This window comes from Notolepis coatsorum (assembly GCF_963971535.1).
Source record: "Notolepis coatsorum genome assembly, chromosome: 3".
Classification (NCBI taxonomy): domain Eukaryota; kingdom Metazoa; phylum Chordata; class Actinopteri; order Aulopiformes; family Paralepididae; genus Notolepis; species Notolepis coatsorum.
The window spans coordinates 77,748,108-77,766,791 of NC_140167.1; the positions used below are offsets into that span (position 1 = coordinate 77,748,108).

The window sequence follows — 18,684 nt, forward strand, 5'->3', positions numbered from 1 at the left end:
AACCAGCACTGAGAGAGGAACATCAAGTTTAAACACTAAACCAGCACGGAGAGAGGAACATCAAGTTTAAACACTAAACCAGCACTGAGAGAGGAACATCAAGTTTAAACACTAAACCAGCACTGAGAGAGGAACATCAAGTTTAAACACTAAACCAGCACTGAGAGAGGAACATCAAGTTTAAACACTAAACCAGCACGGAGAGAGGAACATCAAGTTTAAACACTAAACCAGCACGGAGAGAGGAACATCAAGTTTAAACACTAAACCAGCACGGAGAGAGGAACATCAAGTTTAAACACTAAACCAGCACTGAGAGAGGAACATCAAGTTTAAACACTAAACCAGCACTGAGAGAGGAACATCAAGTTTAAACACTAAACCAGCACGGAGAGAGGAACATCAAGTTTAAACACTAAACCAGCACGGAGAGAGGAACATCAAGTTTAAACACTAAACCAGCACGGAGAGAGGAACATCAAGTTTAAACACTAAACCAGCACTGAGAGAGGAACATCAAGTTTAAACACTAAACCAGCACTGAGAGAGGAACATCAAGTTTAAACACTAAACCAGCACGGAGAGAGGAACATCAAGTTTAAACACTAAACCAGCACTGAGAGAGGAACATCAAGTTTAAACACTAAACCAGCACTGAGAGAGGAACATCAAGTTTAAACACTAAACCAGCACTGAGACTGAGGAACATCAAGTTTAAACACTAAACCAGCACGGAGAGAGGAACATCAAGTTTAAACACTAAACCAGCACGGAGAGAGGAACATCAAGTTTAAACACTAAACCAGCGCGGAGAGAGGAACATCAGTTTATACACAAAATACGGCGATCAGAGAGGGATTCCAGGATTTTTTTTTTTTATATATATCTTTCTTCCCCTCCTTTTTCCCGATTTTTCTCCCATCCCACCCTTCCTGGTTGTTGCGTACTTTCCCCTACTGTTGGTCCGGGAGACCGGAGACTGTCGCATGCTTTCCTCCGACGCATGTGCAGCCTGGGGCAGGCCAACCTGGCCGCGCAGGTTCTCACCGGGGAGAGTGTAGCATGTGGGAGGCCACACTATCCTCAGTTCCAACCCTCGCTGAGCAGGCGCCCCGACCGAACTGTAGGGGTCGCTGTCCACAACGCCCAGGACCCACCCTTCAGCTTTCCCACCCCCTGAGCTGATAGCAACGCCGGGAGCTGGATTCGAACAGGCGAATCCTAGTGTCTCCCGGTGTTGGTGACAAACGTAGTCTCCGTGCGCCACCTGCCCCCCCACTAGGATACTTTTTTAGACTATGATAAAACAATAACTGATCAAAAATGATGTGGTGGAGCGTGGAGGACTGGAGGGCTTCAAGCCTTCAACAGATTATTTGTGGGTGTAGGGCCGAAACTTGCCGGTGAGATAAACCCTCTACAAGGGGGAGAGGTTACACAATTTTGTGGGGAAAGAAATCCTGCTTAAATATTCATAAGAAATACTGATAATGAAATTATTGAATTCAAGAACAAAACATCTCTAGATTGGAATGGGATTGATATGACTTTAATTAAACAAGTAATTTAATGCATAGCTGACCAAATGGCACTATCTGTAATCTTATCATTCAAGCTGGGCTCCTTTCCCATTATATGAAAACCACTAAAGTGATTCCGATATTCAAAGCCGGTGAAAAAAACGTCTACAAGCCAGTTTCCCTGCTTTCACAGTTCTCAAAAAGTATTACCGTAACTTTTTGTTGTACGTTTGGACAGTTTCGTTGAAAAATTTGAGTTGCTCACAGATAGTCTTAGATGGTTTTAGGACGAATCGATCAACCTCAATGGTGCTAATGGATCTTGTGGAAGAACTAACTAGTACAATTGATAATAAGAAGTTTGCATTAGGAGCGGCTGGGTGGCACAGCGGACATTGCGCTTGTCACCAATGCAAGAGACACCAGGTTCGAATCCGGCTGTCGGTGTTGCCTCCGGCTTGGGCCGGCTGTCATACTAACTCAATTGGCAGAGTTAGCGGGTGGAAGTCAATGGGTGGTAATCTGGACGTTGTGGACAGCGACTCCTACAGGTCGGTTGGGGGATGCCTGCACAGCAGAGACAGGAAATGGTGGGGGTAGTGTGAGCCTCCCACACGTTACACCTCGCCACTGAGAGTCTGCGCTGGCAGGTGAAAAGATGTGACAGGCTGCCTCCTTGTGTATCGGAGGGGACACGTGATGCAAGGCTTCTATCCTCCCTGCGTCTTCCTTAATGACAAGCAAGCAGTGCAAGAATGTACCGTAGTGGCGTGCAGTAATGCGCCTTTCATTTTCCGCCGCCCAGCGCCCAGGTGCATGCGCCCAGGTGCATGCACCGGCGGCGGCGTGCTCGCTCGGCTCAGGTGCGTGCGTGCGCCGGCGTGCTCGCGAGGAGGTGCCCGCGCATGCGCATGAGATCCCACCTTGGTTCGACACACACATTATTGGTTCAATTTGTGGTTATTAACACGCTTTGGCTTTGCACGGCAATTTGAATTTGGTTAATCACCATACACGTGATGGACGCAGCAGGCGATCACTCATATTGTTATTCCGCTGCGCCGAGGTACAATGATTGATTGATTGAAAAGTTTATTAACAGATTGCAGAATGGGTACAGTACAGTACAGCTCAATACATACAATTGTTAAGGGGATGCAGACCAGAGAAAGACTTTCGTCTTGTTTACATCAGGGTCCCCCATTTTCAATTCATCATAACATATATGACATACATGACATACAGATAGACAGTACTGCTACGCCTATACATTTGCAAATACAGTACTGTTTGTGATACAAAAGTGTCCAGAAAAAGGAGTGTATATACATTTGGCGTAGAAACTGTACATTGGTGAGTTAGAGTGTTGCGTTCATTCATAGTTAAAGACAGCCGAGGTTGAGTAGTTTCTTCTGATATTCCATAGTAAAGTACACGTTAACGTTACAATGTGTTGTGTTCACAACACTGTTTAGTTAAAGACAGCCGAGGTTGAGTAGTTTCTTCTGATATTCCATAGTAAAGTACACGTTAACGTTACAATGTGTTGTGTTCACAACAGCGTTTAGTCCGACGACGCGTCGCGATAATATACTATATTCGCGAAGTACACGTTAGCGTTACAATCGTCGCGATAATATACTATATTCCATAGTAAATTACACGTTAACGTTACAATGTTGCGTTGTGTTCACTCATAGTTAAAGACAGTTGTGTTCACTCATAGTTAAAGACAGTTGTGTTCACTCATAGTTAAAGACAGTTGTGTTCACTCATAGTTAAAGACAGTTGTGTTCACTCATAGTTAAAGACAGCCGAGGTTTCAAGTGATTCGTTGCAATGTACGCGGAAATGCCATAGCATTTGTCTAAGCGGGGCCTGAAAAGAAAGGCGCTTTACCGTACTGGCGTGCGGTGACGAATGCGGAAGCATTTTTGCACTGCTTGCTTATCATTAAGGAAGACGCATCCTCCCTACAACCGACCAGTGGGGGGCATATGCAAGCAATGTTCAAGACAGGGGAGGGAAGAATTGGCACAGCGAAAAATTGGGATGGGAGAAAAATAGAAAAAAAAGGAGAAAAAAAAGTGGATACAAAAAAAGAAGTTTGCATTAGGTATATTTATAGATCTGAAGAAATCATTCGATACAATTGATAATGAGATTCTGTACAAAAAATAAACAGGAACGATTTGGTATTAGAGGGGTAGGGCTACTCAGAAAAAGGTTTTCTGATTCAAACTAAATAGATAGATTATATATCGTCATTGCATGTAATAAGGAAATTCAAATAATACAACAACACTTACTGTATGGCACAATCTCAGGGGGCTCATACAGAACCAAGCATTTCACTGTAATGTACATGTACTTTATATGTGACAAATAAAACTAAAGTTGACAACTTGATCAGCTGATCCAGCTACCAACCCCCCCACAGATGCACACAAATACAAAGCCACCCATCCCTCATACATAAACACAGCCTAGTTAAAAAGTTATATAGAACATGGACAGCAGATAGGGGAATAGGTATTCACTGTCTTTCATACATGTGGTGTGCCGCAAGGATAAATGTTAGGACCTAAATTGTTTTTACTATACATTAATGATATATGTAATGTTTAATATATTAAAATGCATTATATTTGCTGGTGATACAAATGTCTTCTGTGCAGGGGAGAACCTTCAGAATATTTCGGAGGTTGTCTCAGGAGAACTGGGCAAGCTGAAGTTGTGGTTTGATGTTAAAGGGGATCTGCATTGCTATTCCTAGCACTATTTGGGCAACTTTACACAATTCCTGTGAGTCTATGGAAGACATCTGTAAGGTTTATTTAAAAAAATATATATATTGTTTTATATTTCTAATGGAGTACTCAAAAGCATCATTTTCCAGCTTCAAGATTTCAGCCTGTTATTGGCTTGGCTCCGCCCATATTAGCAGAATGCTTTGAGTGACAGCCAGCCACCCACCAAATAGTTCTGGCCATACTTAGAGCTGCCGCGGTATTGATGTTTTCCTCACCGCACAAATTTGCGAAATATTTCCTACCGCCGCGGTTATTACCGCACGCACACACACAAAAAATTTAAAAAAAAGTTTGAATGCATTTTTTTCTTTTTTTAGTAGTCTACTCTTTATAGCATATAGCCTGCCTCTAGTCTAAATGTCTATCTTTAGAGGATGACTTTGCAGCATGAATATTGTTTGGGATTCGGCAAGCACGCATTCGTTATTGAAAGTGAAACACGGATTCGAAGTTTCCCCTCTGGTCGTGCGCCGTTCACTCGGTGTCGCGGGCAGGGGTGGTTACCCCCCCGACCCTTTCTTCTTATTATTATTATAAAGTTACTACTTTATAATAAAGGCATTCGTTTTGTGGCATTAACGTTATATAGTTACACGTTCAATAACATCAGCGTATTTACCGGACCACAGCAAGGCAAGCAATACTCAATTCATATCTCAGTTCCTTTCTTTGCTCAGAGCGTGCTGAGTTGTCCCATTCTGCGGTCTGTTAATAAAGTTTTCAATCAGACAAGTGTATAGAACGAAGGGCTTTTATTATAACATTCGTTGCAGACAGTAAAATCATTATGTCTCGTTTAGTACTCCTGAGGAGCGATGGTAGTCCACTCCGGCGGGGAGCTAACGTTATTAGCCGTGTTGTGATGAGCTCTGATCAATGGCTGACATTCAGGACGTAAAAAACTAATACGCGCTTGCCGATTGGTGGTAACACACTGCAGGACGCTCCAACGTGTGACGCGTCTCTCTTCTGACCAATCAGTGGTCTGCAATGTTTCACGTGACTTTTCTGGTACCCAATAGGGTCGCTTGGAACCTCGATAGAGGAGTAGGGTATATCTGCAGAGCCGCAAACCCAACGAGAGGAGGGTACTTTATTATTATTATAAAAAACAGCGGTGATGCGGTATTCACTCAGCCTACTCTTGCGGTGGCCGTGATGTAACAGCGATACCGCGGTAATGCGGTAATCGCGGCAGCTCTAGCCATACTACTCTACTAACGCCAAAGTGAACCTAATACACAAACAAATATGGCTCAAGCATACGTTTTCGATACAATACAATACACAAAGCGATGACACCGAAGCAGGTACCCATGCCATATGATTTTTTTTAATCATGGTTTTTGGGAAACAGAACCTAAATTTTAATAACCCGGTGGAATAAAAAATGTATAGCATTAGCTTGGAAAGAGTATGAGAACACATTCTTAGGAGTCATAATCGACCACAATTTCTGCTGGAAACCCCATGTCAATCATGTCCGGTCCAAATTAGCAAGGAGTGTTGGAATACTGGGAAAAACAAGGCACATTCTGAACCATGAATCACTATATACACTGTACTGTGCACGCTTAGTCTGCCATATCTCAATTACTATGTGGAGGTTTGGGGTAATACCTACAATTGCCCTACAGGCAATAAGCACCATGCATAAAAGAGCAATCAGAATAGTGAATAATGTAGGATATTATGAACACACCAATGGACTATTTTTAAAATCAGACATTGAAATTTAGGGGTTTAGTGGAATTCAAAACTGCACAAATGGTGTATAAAGCAAGACATAATCTACTACCAGGCAACATCCAAAATATATATAGAAGGGGGATATAAATTAAGAGGGAGATTTAACTTAAAACAGCCGACTGTACACACCACTATAAAAAGCATGTGCATATCTGTCTGTGTCTAGGAGTTATTGTAAAAACAAACAAAAAATACTGCTAATTTCAAAAGGAAGTACAAACAACTTATTCTTGAAGTATGCCGTGGATGGTTAACCATGTGATTCGAATCAAATTGATTAGATCAATTGTTAATTTTTTTTATTGCTGATTGTTGTTAACTCATCCAGCGCCATCGCTTAATGAACCAGGGGGCACTAGAACGCCATCGCATTAATCAATGGGGAGACTGCGAGATTTGCGAGTGCTTAAAATATATCTTATATTATAGCTATGGGTGTAAATACACCTGTCGATTTGTCAGTGAGTTGCTTCCAGTCAACAGATTGTTTTTTCATCTGTACATTTCCGTTTTATACCGTTTTGAATATGAGTATAGTTTGTGATTCTTAGTAATCCCAGGAAAAGACGCGATAATAGCGTTTTAGTGGAATACACTAAACACGTCATTTTTCGCCTGATTATCGAATCTTCCTGAAATCAACACTAGATTATCATGTCTCCTCGTGCATACATGAAATGGCCCTCGTAGCGCGGCGCTCCCCCCCCCCCCCCCCCCCCCCCCCCACCTTCTGCACCCAATGGTAAACAGCCACACACACACACACAGACGGCTTCGATCGCGGTAGAAATAAATATCAGATCAACGCAAGATTTTATATATAGAGTCCTTACCTGGTCTCTGATGTAATGCAAAAGAAATAATCCAATTATCTGATCGCCATTCCAAATACTGCTTGTGGATGTCCGTCCCACATTGCCCGGCATTGCATATGAAGGGGGGGGTGGGGGGGGCAGCATCGCAGATGTAACGTTGTAAACGCTAGTCCTGCTGGAGTATTTAAACCCCGCCTGCACGGCTCAGATTGGCCCAGAAAAGAAACTATTTCGAATAGAGTTCAATACCGGCTGGAAGGCGTAGGCAGCGGTATTTGCCCTTTTGCAAGCTCAGACCCATTCCCAATGATAACATCAGGCTGGATGGATGAAAATGAATGGATACAGCTAATAAAAGAAATAACAATTAAAACCCGACTTTTCTCGTGATTGGCGCTGAACAGTTGGCGAGTTAACCCGACTTTTTCCGTGATTGGCACTGAATGAGTTAATTATTTTTTGTTTTTGTTTTTTTGGTTGATAACGAAGATCAACGATACATTTAAGATGAACTGGGTTACGGCATTTACAAGCTTGTAGCTTCAGCCCTAACCTTTTCGGCCAACTTGTAATTTGATTTGTGTGTTTTTTGCTAAATGGCTCGAAATAAACTTCATTCAACATCAAGTTTAAACACCAAACCCAGTTTAAACACTGAACCCAGCGCTCAGAGAGGAACATCAATTCAAACACTAAACCCAGTTTAAACACTAAACCCAGTCTAAACACTAAACCCAGCGCTCAGAGAGGAACATCAAGTTTAAACACTAAACCCAGTGCTCAGGGAGGATCATCAGTTTACACACTATATCCAGTGCTCAGAAAATAACATTTGACCTGGTCAGAATGATTTAAGTGTCAAGCAACAGGTGAGCTTTGATCATCGGGTTGTTCCAGGAAGTTCCACTCCTTTCAACTCAAATAAGCAGACATTCCTCATGTCAGTCTAATGACTCTAAACTAGTGATTAGGTCAGGAGGACTGGGCTCCACCCTGCTCCACCTTTAACACGTCTATATACTGTAGACCTGTTCGCTGTATACAAACATACCGTGTTCCAGCCAATCAGCAATACCAACTGATAGGGGTGTAACGGTACGCAAAAACCACTGTTCGGTACGTACCTCGGTTTTGAAGTCACGGTTCGGTACAGTGGGGGAAAGTTTGGCTTTCCATGTTCCACTCAGGGGTGATGTAGGGTGCAGTAACTAATTGTACTTGTATGGCTGTCAACGAATATTCTATATTGAAATTAATAATCGAGTTTTGAATAAAATTCTGCACGCAAAAAAAAATTCTGCACGTGCGTTCGTTAGTGGTTAACGTACCGTTGTATTCGTTCGGTACACAGCCGTACTGAACCTTAGGTCCAGTACCGAAACGGTTCGGTACGGATATGTGTACTTTTACACCCCTACCAACTGAGTCCCGTGAGTTAAGTTACCCCGAAGTTCCCGAACCTGCGCGAGCTGCTGCGCTAAAAGAAAACGACGGAGCTCTATGGAGAAACCATGGCACTGCCCTGACTAAAAGTTGGAGGATGTAATTTAGCCAAATCAGTCTTTCACCTTTTACATATCTAGCTTTGGCGTGGATTAATTGTTTAGATTGCTAGCATGGCTAACTAATGCAAATATATTGTAGTCTGCGCCCCGATGTTCTGGCCAGGATTACGTTCCTTTCTTCCCCGTTGATGCGTGGGCACACTGAGTCTGATGTACACAGCGAACAGGTCTATTAGGTAGTTTAATTCATATGATATGAGTAGAGGAGGAGGACACAATCCTGGATTCCTGGGTGTACAGGGAGTAGAGGATGAGGCTCAGGACACAGCCCTGGGTGTACAGGGAGTAGAGGAGGAGGACACAGCCCTGGGTGTACAGGGAGTAGAGGAGGACACAGCCCTGGGTGTACAGGGAGTAGAGGATGAGGCTCAGGACACAGCCCTGGGTGTACAGGGAGTAGAGGAGGAGGACACAGCCCTGGGTGTACAGGGAGTAGAGGAGGAGGACACAGCCCTGGGTGTACAGTGAGTAGAGGAGGAGAACACAGCCCTGGGTGTACAGGGAGTAGAGGAGGAGGACACAGCCCTGGGTGTACAGGGAGTAGAGGAGGAGGACACAGCCCTGGGTGTACAGGGAGTAGAGGAGGAGAACACAGCCCTGGGTGTACAGGGAGTAGAGGAGGAGGACACAGCCCTGGGTGTAAAGGGAGTAGAGGAGGAGGCTCAGAACACAGCCCTGGGTGTACAGGGAGTAGAGGAGGAGGCTCAGGACACAGCCCTGGGTGTACAGGGAGTAGAGGATAGGGATGCTCCGATATTGATATCGGATATCGGGGCCGATATCCGATAAAATAGCTATCGGTAAAAAAAGATATATCTGATTAAAAAAAAAGATTTTCTTTTTATAAAATAATAAATAACAATTCAGTACATTTATATCTGTGTTAATTTGTTACATTTAGTTTCACTAAGTTAGGAAAGTAATGTTTTAAGTCAAGCCTAATGTTGCCTTGCACACAATGTTCTCCCATGTCTGCAGAAAAGCAGACATGGGAGCAAATAGACATCCTAACTAAACTAGACAGATTAATCTAAGGGTCAGTCCCCGACCAGTTGAGATCAGGGTAGGTTGAAGGAGAGAGAGAAGATGGGTCTTAAGCAGGGATTTAAAAGCTTCGACCGAGCAGGCGCCCCTGACGACGGCAGGTAATTTGTTCCACAGGTAGGGAGCGCGGTAGACCAAGGCTCTGTGGCCGGCGGATTTCTTTTTAACCCTAGGAATCGATAGAAGCATAATTATCTTATTTTGTGAGCGCAGAGCACGAGCGGGCGAGTATCGTGAGATGAGATCGGATAGATAGAGCGGTGCGAGCCCATTTCAAATTTTGTAGGTGAGGAGAGTAGCACTTTATTATTATTATTATAGCCTGTTTATTTATGTGACACTGCCGACTGCCACCCAGGGCAGGAAACTAGACTCTCCAACGAGCCTCCAGACTGCCTCCTCACACACCACTTGTGCATTCCACAGTATGATGGGAGTAAAATTATGGAATTGTAACTTTTTGTTTAAAATTTGTATCTTTAGAAAATCGTTTCATCTGGAGACCAGAACCAGGATGAGGGTCTGGACTTCAGCGAGTTCTCCAGGTACCTGAAGGAGCACGAGAAGAAGCTCAGACTCACCTTCAAAAGCCTCGACAAGAATAACGATGGTACCCTTTAATTTGTATAATTTCTTTAATTATTATTTTCAAATTAATTATGATGTTTAAAAACTAGATTGTTTTTATTAATGAATCCAGTATAAATACATGTTAATACTATGATGTTGTATTAATGAATCCAGTATAATTTATATTGGATTCATTAACCTGTTCCACACAATGTGAAAATCCGCATAAAATATATACCTAGGTAAATGGAATATTGCTCCACTTCTACAAGGGCTATTTGCATATTCTTGGTATCTAGGTACATCTATGGACCTCAGGGAATGTATTCACAGTGTCAGAAATATTGTGTCTATTACTAGGCTTGCTTAAATTGTGATGAAACAAAGGAGAATATGAATTATGATTTTTCTTTGCATCTTTGACAGTGAATAACACCATGATAATAATGACCAAACTTAAAAAACTGACCCTCTTGAGATCATGTGTACAGAAAATCTAAGGAAATTAATAAAGGGAAGATGATAAAACCGAAGGTTCTGTAGATACAGTACTGAATTCTCCCATCCGGACCGCTTAATCATTTTAGGCAACCAACTTGCGCCTAGCCACGCCCCCACGGCGACGCGGCAGCGGCAGAGCGGACTGCCGCGGAGCTTTGCCGCGGCATTATGCAGCCGTAATCCCCCCTCTTTTAACATCGACGGTTAGCTCACCTCGTTCGCCGCCTTGCTGTGGAGCCTGCGGTGCGGTTGGTGACGAGTTCGAATCACTTCAATTTTTTATTTAATTTTTTTTTAACTTGCATTCGTTTGCCGGTTAAGTTTAGGCATTCTTTCGGAGTTGGTTAGGGTTAAGATTAGGCATTCTTTCGGAGTTGGTTAAGGTTAGGGTTAAGTTTAGGCATTCTTTCGGAGTTGGTTAAGGTTAGAGTTTGTCTTAGAGCATGGCAATATTTCGGAGTTGGTTAAGGTTAGGGTTAAGTTTAGGCATTCTTTCGGAGTTGGTTAAGGTTAGGGTTAAGTTTAGGCATTCTTTCGGAGTTGGTTAAGGTTAGGGTTAAGTTTAGGCATTCTTTCGGAGTTGGTTAAGGTTAGAGTTTGTCGCAGAGCATGGCAATAGAATGCAGCCTATTTCCGCACTGCCGCTCTCTCACGCTGCCGCAGTCACATGGGCTTTTTGGCCAATCAGAGAAACGCTGAACGCAAGTTGGTTGCCTAAAATGTTGACACATCCGGACCAATGCAATTTGAAATGTTATTATAGAATAGATGCTTATACATTACCTTATTATAGCCAATTCGCACATTTATATATATATACATATAGTATCTTTCAAATGCCCGAGTTCAATTTGGATTTAGTATCACCAGGCGTGCATAAGAACAGATAATGATATCTACTGTAATCTAGTGTACTTTTTTATTTTCACCACAGTGCAACCGTTTTGAAACTAATTTCAGATATAATTGTTCCTACATGCTAACAATAGGGAGGAGAAACTAACTGCGGTTCAATATTTGTCAAAAACGTTACCTTTTGTGGCTTATTATCGCGAATAATAACAGTTATTGACATAATTCATAATTCAACTCTGAACTTTGAACCCCCATAGAACTTGCCAGGAAGTGTAGTTTGGAAAAATGAGCATGTCCTCTACGAAATGGCCACAAAAAGACTACAATTCCCATGGTTCAAAATTTCCATTTTCGTTTCAAGCTTGGAATGGACGATCGAAAATCGAAAACTTAAAACTATCTTTTAACACATTTAACCTATTGCTAAACTAACGTATTGATGATAATATACATTCTACATGCTTTTGTGACATGTTAGTGATGTTAATACTTGAAAATGTTTGATTTTAAAATCGCAAATTTTTTGCATCACTCTGAAAAATATGGATCTATGATCATAAATAATGTCATTTAGGGGTCGGTACCGACCCTGATGGGTGGAACAGGTTTATTGACATGTCTGTATACTGGATTCATTAATACAACATCATAGTATTAACATGTCTTTATACTGTATATGAGGGCCGACGTTCCACTCTACTGGTTAAAGTTGCTTACTCGTGAGTAGTATGTTCGTTGATAAAGAAAAATACTGTCCACAGCCGCTCCAGTGTAAAACAAAGATATCCAAATGGTTTATTTCTCTTCCACAGCGAAGTCTTTCTTTACAGAAGTGGTCCTAAAGCTATTTTCCTAAATATTCACGTTACTACTACAAGGTAAGAAAACTGTATTTTCCCAGTCTCCAAAATCACAGCCGACTCGACACATGAAAATTCCTCCACACTGGAAAGCCGTAAATCAACTTGCCGGCTCTTTCCACAGCAAAACCGTAGGCTTGGCAGTTGGCAGGCACCTTGGTTGAGAAATGCAGGCTTCAGTCTATGTTGTTGAGTCTATCCGTTCAGTCCTGTTTCAAGCTACACACTGAGAGAATTGTGGACTATATAGAGACACAAATGTTCTAGAATGTTCGGTTATGACATCATACGGTGACATCACCAATGTTCCAGAACGTTCGATCATGACATCATACTGTGCCATCACAAATGTTCTAGAACGTTCGGTCATGACATCATACATAATTGGACAGTATTTTTCTTTATCAACGTACTACTCACGAGTAAGCAACTTTAACCAGTAGAGTGGAACGTCAGCCCTCATATACAGTATAAAGAAATGTTAATACTATGATGTTGTATTAATGAATCCAGTATAAAGACATGTTAATATGATGTTTTATTAAGGAATCCAGTATAAAGACATGGTAATTTTTTTTATATATTAATCCAGTATAAATACATGTTGTTATGATGTTTTATTAACACTGAGTGCGCACGATTTATCGCTTGAATGCCAGCCTTTTTAGACTGATTTTCCGATATTTCATGATTTTCGTGGAACTATTTCTATATTCTATATTATGGCTATGTGTCTAATACGACCGTCGCTTATCAAAGAGTTGCTTGCAGTCAACATGTACGAAACTGATTGTTTTTTCATCGGTACATTTCCGTTTTATACCGTTTTAAAAAACGGAAGTTTTTGGAAATTTCCAGAAAAAATAAAGATTCTGTGATAATCGCCCTTTAGTGGAATACACAAAACACGTTGTCATTTTTCTGCCTATTTATGAATCGTTTTCAAATAAACGCTAGATTATCGATAGTATATGTGCACGCTAGAGAAGCGGGCTGAAAAATCGATTATCTATTTCCTGGTCAGCGCACACACACACACACACACACACACACATACACACATAGGGGACACTTTGTGATCCGCTGTGAAAAAAACTCTGATTACCCCAAGACTGGTAACATAGATTCCTTACCTCACATCAGATGTTCTGCAAAAAGATTATTCCAATTCCTGATCGGCATTCCAAATATCGATCGCGTTTATTGATCCAACGCTGGGTACTCGAAACACATATTCCACGCTCTTCTGAGGGTCCACAATGAATCCGATCGGCTCGGGTTACATGCCTGAGAAGTAAAATGTGGATTCCGGAGTTTTCTTTTCTCATGCATTTTCATTCAGTCCAATCCAATAGGTGCATTACCATCCGGGAGACGATAGGGGGCGGTATTTTCCCTGTTCGAGCTCAGAGACAGTCCCAATGATAACATGAGGCTAGAATGATGAAAAAATTATGGATATCGCTAATAAAAGCAATAACGATTAAATAACGAGATTTCTCGTCCTTGGCACTCAACGCATGGCATGAAATAACGAGATTTCTCGTGGCTGGCACTCAAAGTGTTAATGAATCCAGTATAAAGGGGGCGACAGTGGTTCAGGAGGTAGAGCAGTCGTCTGGTAATCCAGAGGTTCCCAGTTCGATTCCCACTCCTCCCGGGCACTGTGTCGAAGTGTCCTTGAGCAAGACACTTAACCCCTAATTGCTCCCGATGAGCAGGTTGGCACCTTGCATGGTTGCCTCTGCCATCGGTGTGTGAATGTGTAAAATGTGAGGAACAAATTGTAAAGTGCTTTGGATAAATGCAACCATTTACCATTCATAAAGACATGTTTTATTAATTAATCCAGTATAAAGACATGTTAATATGATGTTTTATGAATTAATCCAGTATAAAGACATGTTAATATCTTTATATCTAAAACAAGAGCATCCGTGCTCAGCGAACTGACCCTGGGTAAATAAAGGTTAAATACAAAAATACAAAAATTAAAATATGATGTTTTCCCTCTAGGCCGTATTGACTATACAGAGATCCAGCAGTCTCTGGCTGACCTGGGAATGGGTATCAGCAAGGAAGAGGCTGAGAAGATTCTTCAGAGGTATTTATATCAGTGGTTCTCAGAATGGGGTCCAGGGACCCCCAGGGGTTCTTGAGGGTGTTACAGTGACCCCCAGGGGTTCCTCAGGGTGTTACAGTGACCCCCAGGGGTTCCTCAGGGTGTTACAGTGACCCCCAAGGGTTCCTCAGGGTGTTACAGTGACCCCCAAGGGTTCCTCAGGGTGTTACAGGGACCCCCAGGGGTTCTTGAGGGTGTTACAGTGACCCCCAGGGGTTCCTCAGGGTGTTACAGTGACCCCCAATGGTTCCTCAGGGTGTTAAGGCCTCTGCATGCTACAGAAACTTCAAAGCAACACAACATCGACAAAGCAACAGTGTTTTAGACACTCTGCCTTTATGCTTCTGCAACATCGACGTGCAAAGTTAGTTTAACTAAAGTTAGTTTAACTAAAGTTAGTTTAGGTTCGTGTTAACGTTAGATAATGTACAAAATAAACGTATTTCCGGTGATTTTAGACGTCGCTCTTTTATTTTGAAATCCCCCGACCGGAAGTGTTATAGTGTCTGTTGCTAGCAGCTTAACTTTCTGTGCTTTTCGAGCTAACGTTTCCGTAACATCATTAGTTTCCAATGGAGAGGACCTCGGCTCACATGCAGCTCAAACTACCTATTGGAATAAATTAATTGATTGATGTTTAACTTGTCCCTGTGTGTGTCCAGTCATTTCGACTAGCAAACGTTGTATTTAATGTTAAAGTTACCTCAGGATACCATTGTATTTAGTTGGTTAGCTATGTAGCTAATGTGGATAGCATTTTGTATAGCACCAATGCTAGCTGGCTGGCTACAGCTTTATTTACTAAATTATGGAGGCTTTTTAATCGTCAAGGTAAGAGAGGATTTGTCATGATCAACTGAAGGCGTATGCTATGGAACAATATGTGCTTGGGTTTTCAGAAAAAGGCCAGCTATGTGACGCTAATTATTTAGCATCAACGCTGGCTGGCTACAACAATGGCGGATGGTATTCTCTGCGAGACCAATATTATTCTATGACAGCCCCGCCCCCATTCGCTAACGAACCAATCACTGCTACGCAATATCAACGCAACGGTTGTTTAGGTTAGATTTGGGGGACATGTACACAACGTCCAAGCAACACAGTCTACAAGACCCTAAACAACAACCGTGCTGAAATCGCGCTGATGTTGTGTTGAAGTTGCTTTGAAGTTGCTGTAGCATGTAGAGGCCTTTACAGGGACCCCCAGGGGTTCCTCAGGGTGTTACAGTGACCCCCCAGGGGTTCTTGAGTGTTACAGTGACCCCCAGGGGTTCTTGAGTGTTACAGTGACCCCCAGGGGTTCCTCAGGGTGTTACAGTGACCCCCAGGGGTTCTTGAGTGTTACAGTGACCCCCAGGGGTTCCTCATGGTGTTACAGTGACCCCCAGGGGTTCTTGAGGGTGTTCCAGTGAGTCACAGGGGTTCTTGAGGGTGTTCCAGGGAATCCCAGGGTTCCTTGTGTTACAGTGACCCCCATAGATTCTTGAGGGTATTCCAGGGAGTCCCGGGTTTTTGAGGGAGTTCCAGTGAGTCCCAGGAAAATGGTGAATGTTAATTTGACTAATAGTTTCTTCAATAGAAGCGAGAGCAATGAAATACGGTAGAATGACCACCTTAGCTACGTGTTTGAGGACACCTAATCTGCCATAGGACTAGACACATTTAGGCACTGTTGTGCCCCCCTATGGTGCAATTTTAAAATACATTTGTCCTCATGATCATATACGTTCACCCAACATATCTACTGAATATCATAATTGTATCAAATGTTCTACATCCACCTCATACAGGTTTAGAACCTGCAACCTACCACTTCTACCTCCACCGTGTACAGGTTTAGGGTTAGGTTAGGTTGTTAACCTGAGGCTCTGTGCTTTATATTATGTTGTTCCCCTGAGGCTCTGTGCTTTATATTATGTTGTTAACCTGAGACTCTGTGCTTTATATTATGTTGTTCCCCTGAGGCTCTGTGCTTTATATTATGTTGTTCCCCTGAGGCTCTGTGCTTTATATTATGTTGTTCCCCTGAGGCTCTGTGCTTTATATTATGTTGTTAACCTGAGACTCTGTGCTTTATATTATGTTGTTAACCTGCAGCTCTGTGCTTTATATTATGTTGTTCCCCTGAGGCTCTGTGCTTTATATTATGTTGTTAACCTGAGACTCTGTGCTTTATATTATGTTGTTAACCTGAGGCTCTGTGCTTTATATTATGTTGTTCCCCTGAGGCTCTGTGCTTTATATTATGTTGTTCCCCTGAGGATCTGTGCTTTATATTATGTTGTTAACCTGAGACTCTGTGCTTTATATTATGTTGTTAACCTGCAGCTCTGTGCTTTATATTAGGTTGTTAACCTGAGACTCTGTGTGCTTTATATATATTATGTTGTTAACCTGAGACTCTGTGCTTTATATTATGTTGTTAACCTGAGGCTCTGTGCTTTATATTATGTTGTTAACCTGAGACTCTGTGCTTTATATTATGTTGTTAACCTGAGACTCTGTGCTTTATATTATGTTGTTAACCTGCAGCTCTGTGCTTTATATTAGGTTGTTAACCTGAGACTCTGTGCTTTATATATATTATGTTGTTAACCTGAGACTCTGTGCTTTATATTATGTTGTTAACCTGAGGCTCTGTGCTTTATATTATGTTGTTAACCTGAGACTCTGTGCTTTATATTATGTTGTTAACCTGAGACTCTGTGCTTTATATTATGTTGTTAACCTGAGACTCTGTGCTTTATATTATGTTGTTAACCTGCAGCTCTGTGCTTTATATTATGTTGTTAACCTGAGACTGTGCTTTATATTATGTTGTTAACCTGAGGCTCTGTGCTTTATATTATGTTGTTAACCTGAGGCTCTGTGCTTTATATTATGTTGTTAACCTGAGGCTCTGTGCTTTATATTATGTTGTTAACCTGAGACTCTGTGCTTTATATTATGTTGTTAACCTGAGACTCTGTGCTTTATATTATGTTGTTAACCTGAGGCTCTGTGCTTTATATTATGTTGTTAACCTGCAGCTCTGTGCTTTATATTAGGTTGTTAACCTGAGACTGTGCTTTATATTATGTTGTTAACCTGAGGCTCTGTGCTTTATATTATGTTGTTAACCTGAGGCTCTGTGCTTTATATTATGTTGTTAACCTGAGGCTCTGTGCTTTATATTATGTTGTTAACCTGAGACTCTGTGCTTTATATTATGTTGTTAACCTGAGACTCTGTGCTTTATATTATGTTGTTAACCTGCAGCTCTGTGCTTTATATTATGTTGTTAACCTGAGACTCTGTGTGCTTTATATATATTATGTTGTTAACCGGAGGCTCTGTGCTTTATATTATGTTGTTAACCTGCAGCTCTGTGCTTTATATTAGGTTGTTCCCCTGAGGCTCTGTGCTTTATATTATGTTGTTAACCTGCAGCTCTGTGCTTTATATTATGTTGTTCCCCTGAGGCTCTGTGCTTTATATTATGTTGTTAACCTGAGACTGTGCTTTATATTATGTTGTTCCCCTGAGACTGTGCTTTATATTATGTTGTTCCCCTGAGACTGTGCTTTATATTATGTTGTTCCCCTGAGACTCTGTGCTTTATATTAGGTTGTTAACCTGAGACTGCTTTATATTATGTTGTTCCCCTGAGGCTCTGTGCTTTATATTATGTTGTTCCCCTGAGACTGTGCTTTATATTATGTTGTTCCCCTACGACTCTGTGCTTTATATTAGGTTGTTAACCTGAGACTGTGCTTTATATTATGTTGTTAACCTGAGGCTCTGTGCTTTATATTATGTTGTTAACCTGAGGCTCTGTTCTTTATATTATGTTGTTAACCTGAGGCTCTGTGTGCTTTATATATATTATGTTGTTCCCCTGAGGCTCTGTGCTTTATATTATTTTGTTAACCTGAGACTGTGCTTTATATATATTATGTTGTTAACCTGAGGCTCTGTGCTTTATATTATGTTGTTAACCTGAGACTGTGCTTTATATTAGGTTGTTAACCTAATTAGGTTAATTAGGTGGGGCGGCGTGGCTCAGGGGTAGAGCGGGTCGTCCAATGATCGAAGGGTTGGTGGTTCGAATCCCGCTCAAGCCCATGTCCATCCCACTGCCGTTGTGTCCTTGGGCAAGACACTTAACCTACTTGCCTCGTATGAATGTGTATGCATGTGAATGAATGTTGGTGGTGGTCGGAGGGGCCGTAGGCGATGATTATTCGCCACGCTTCCGTGAGTCTGCCTCAGGGCAGCTCTGGCTGCA

The 18,684-nt window shown here is 41.9% G+C and overlaps 1 protein-coding gene across 1 annotated transcript in view; it reads left to right on the forward strand.

Moving 5' to 3' along the window:
* Positions 1-18,684, forward strand: part of LOC311224483 (mitochondrial adenyl nucleotide antiporter SLC25A24-like) — a 44,541-nt gene that overhangs the window by 1,338 nt on the left and 24,519 nt on the right. The window contains exons 2-3 of the mRNA XM_084309498.1: positions 9,990-10,116; positions 14,309-14,396. Of these exons, the coding sequence (XP_084165624.1) occupies positions 9,990-10,116; positions 14,309-14,396 (215 nt within the window). The remainder of the gene's footprint in view (positions 1-9,989; positions 10,117-14,308; positions 14,397-18,684) is intronic.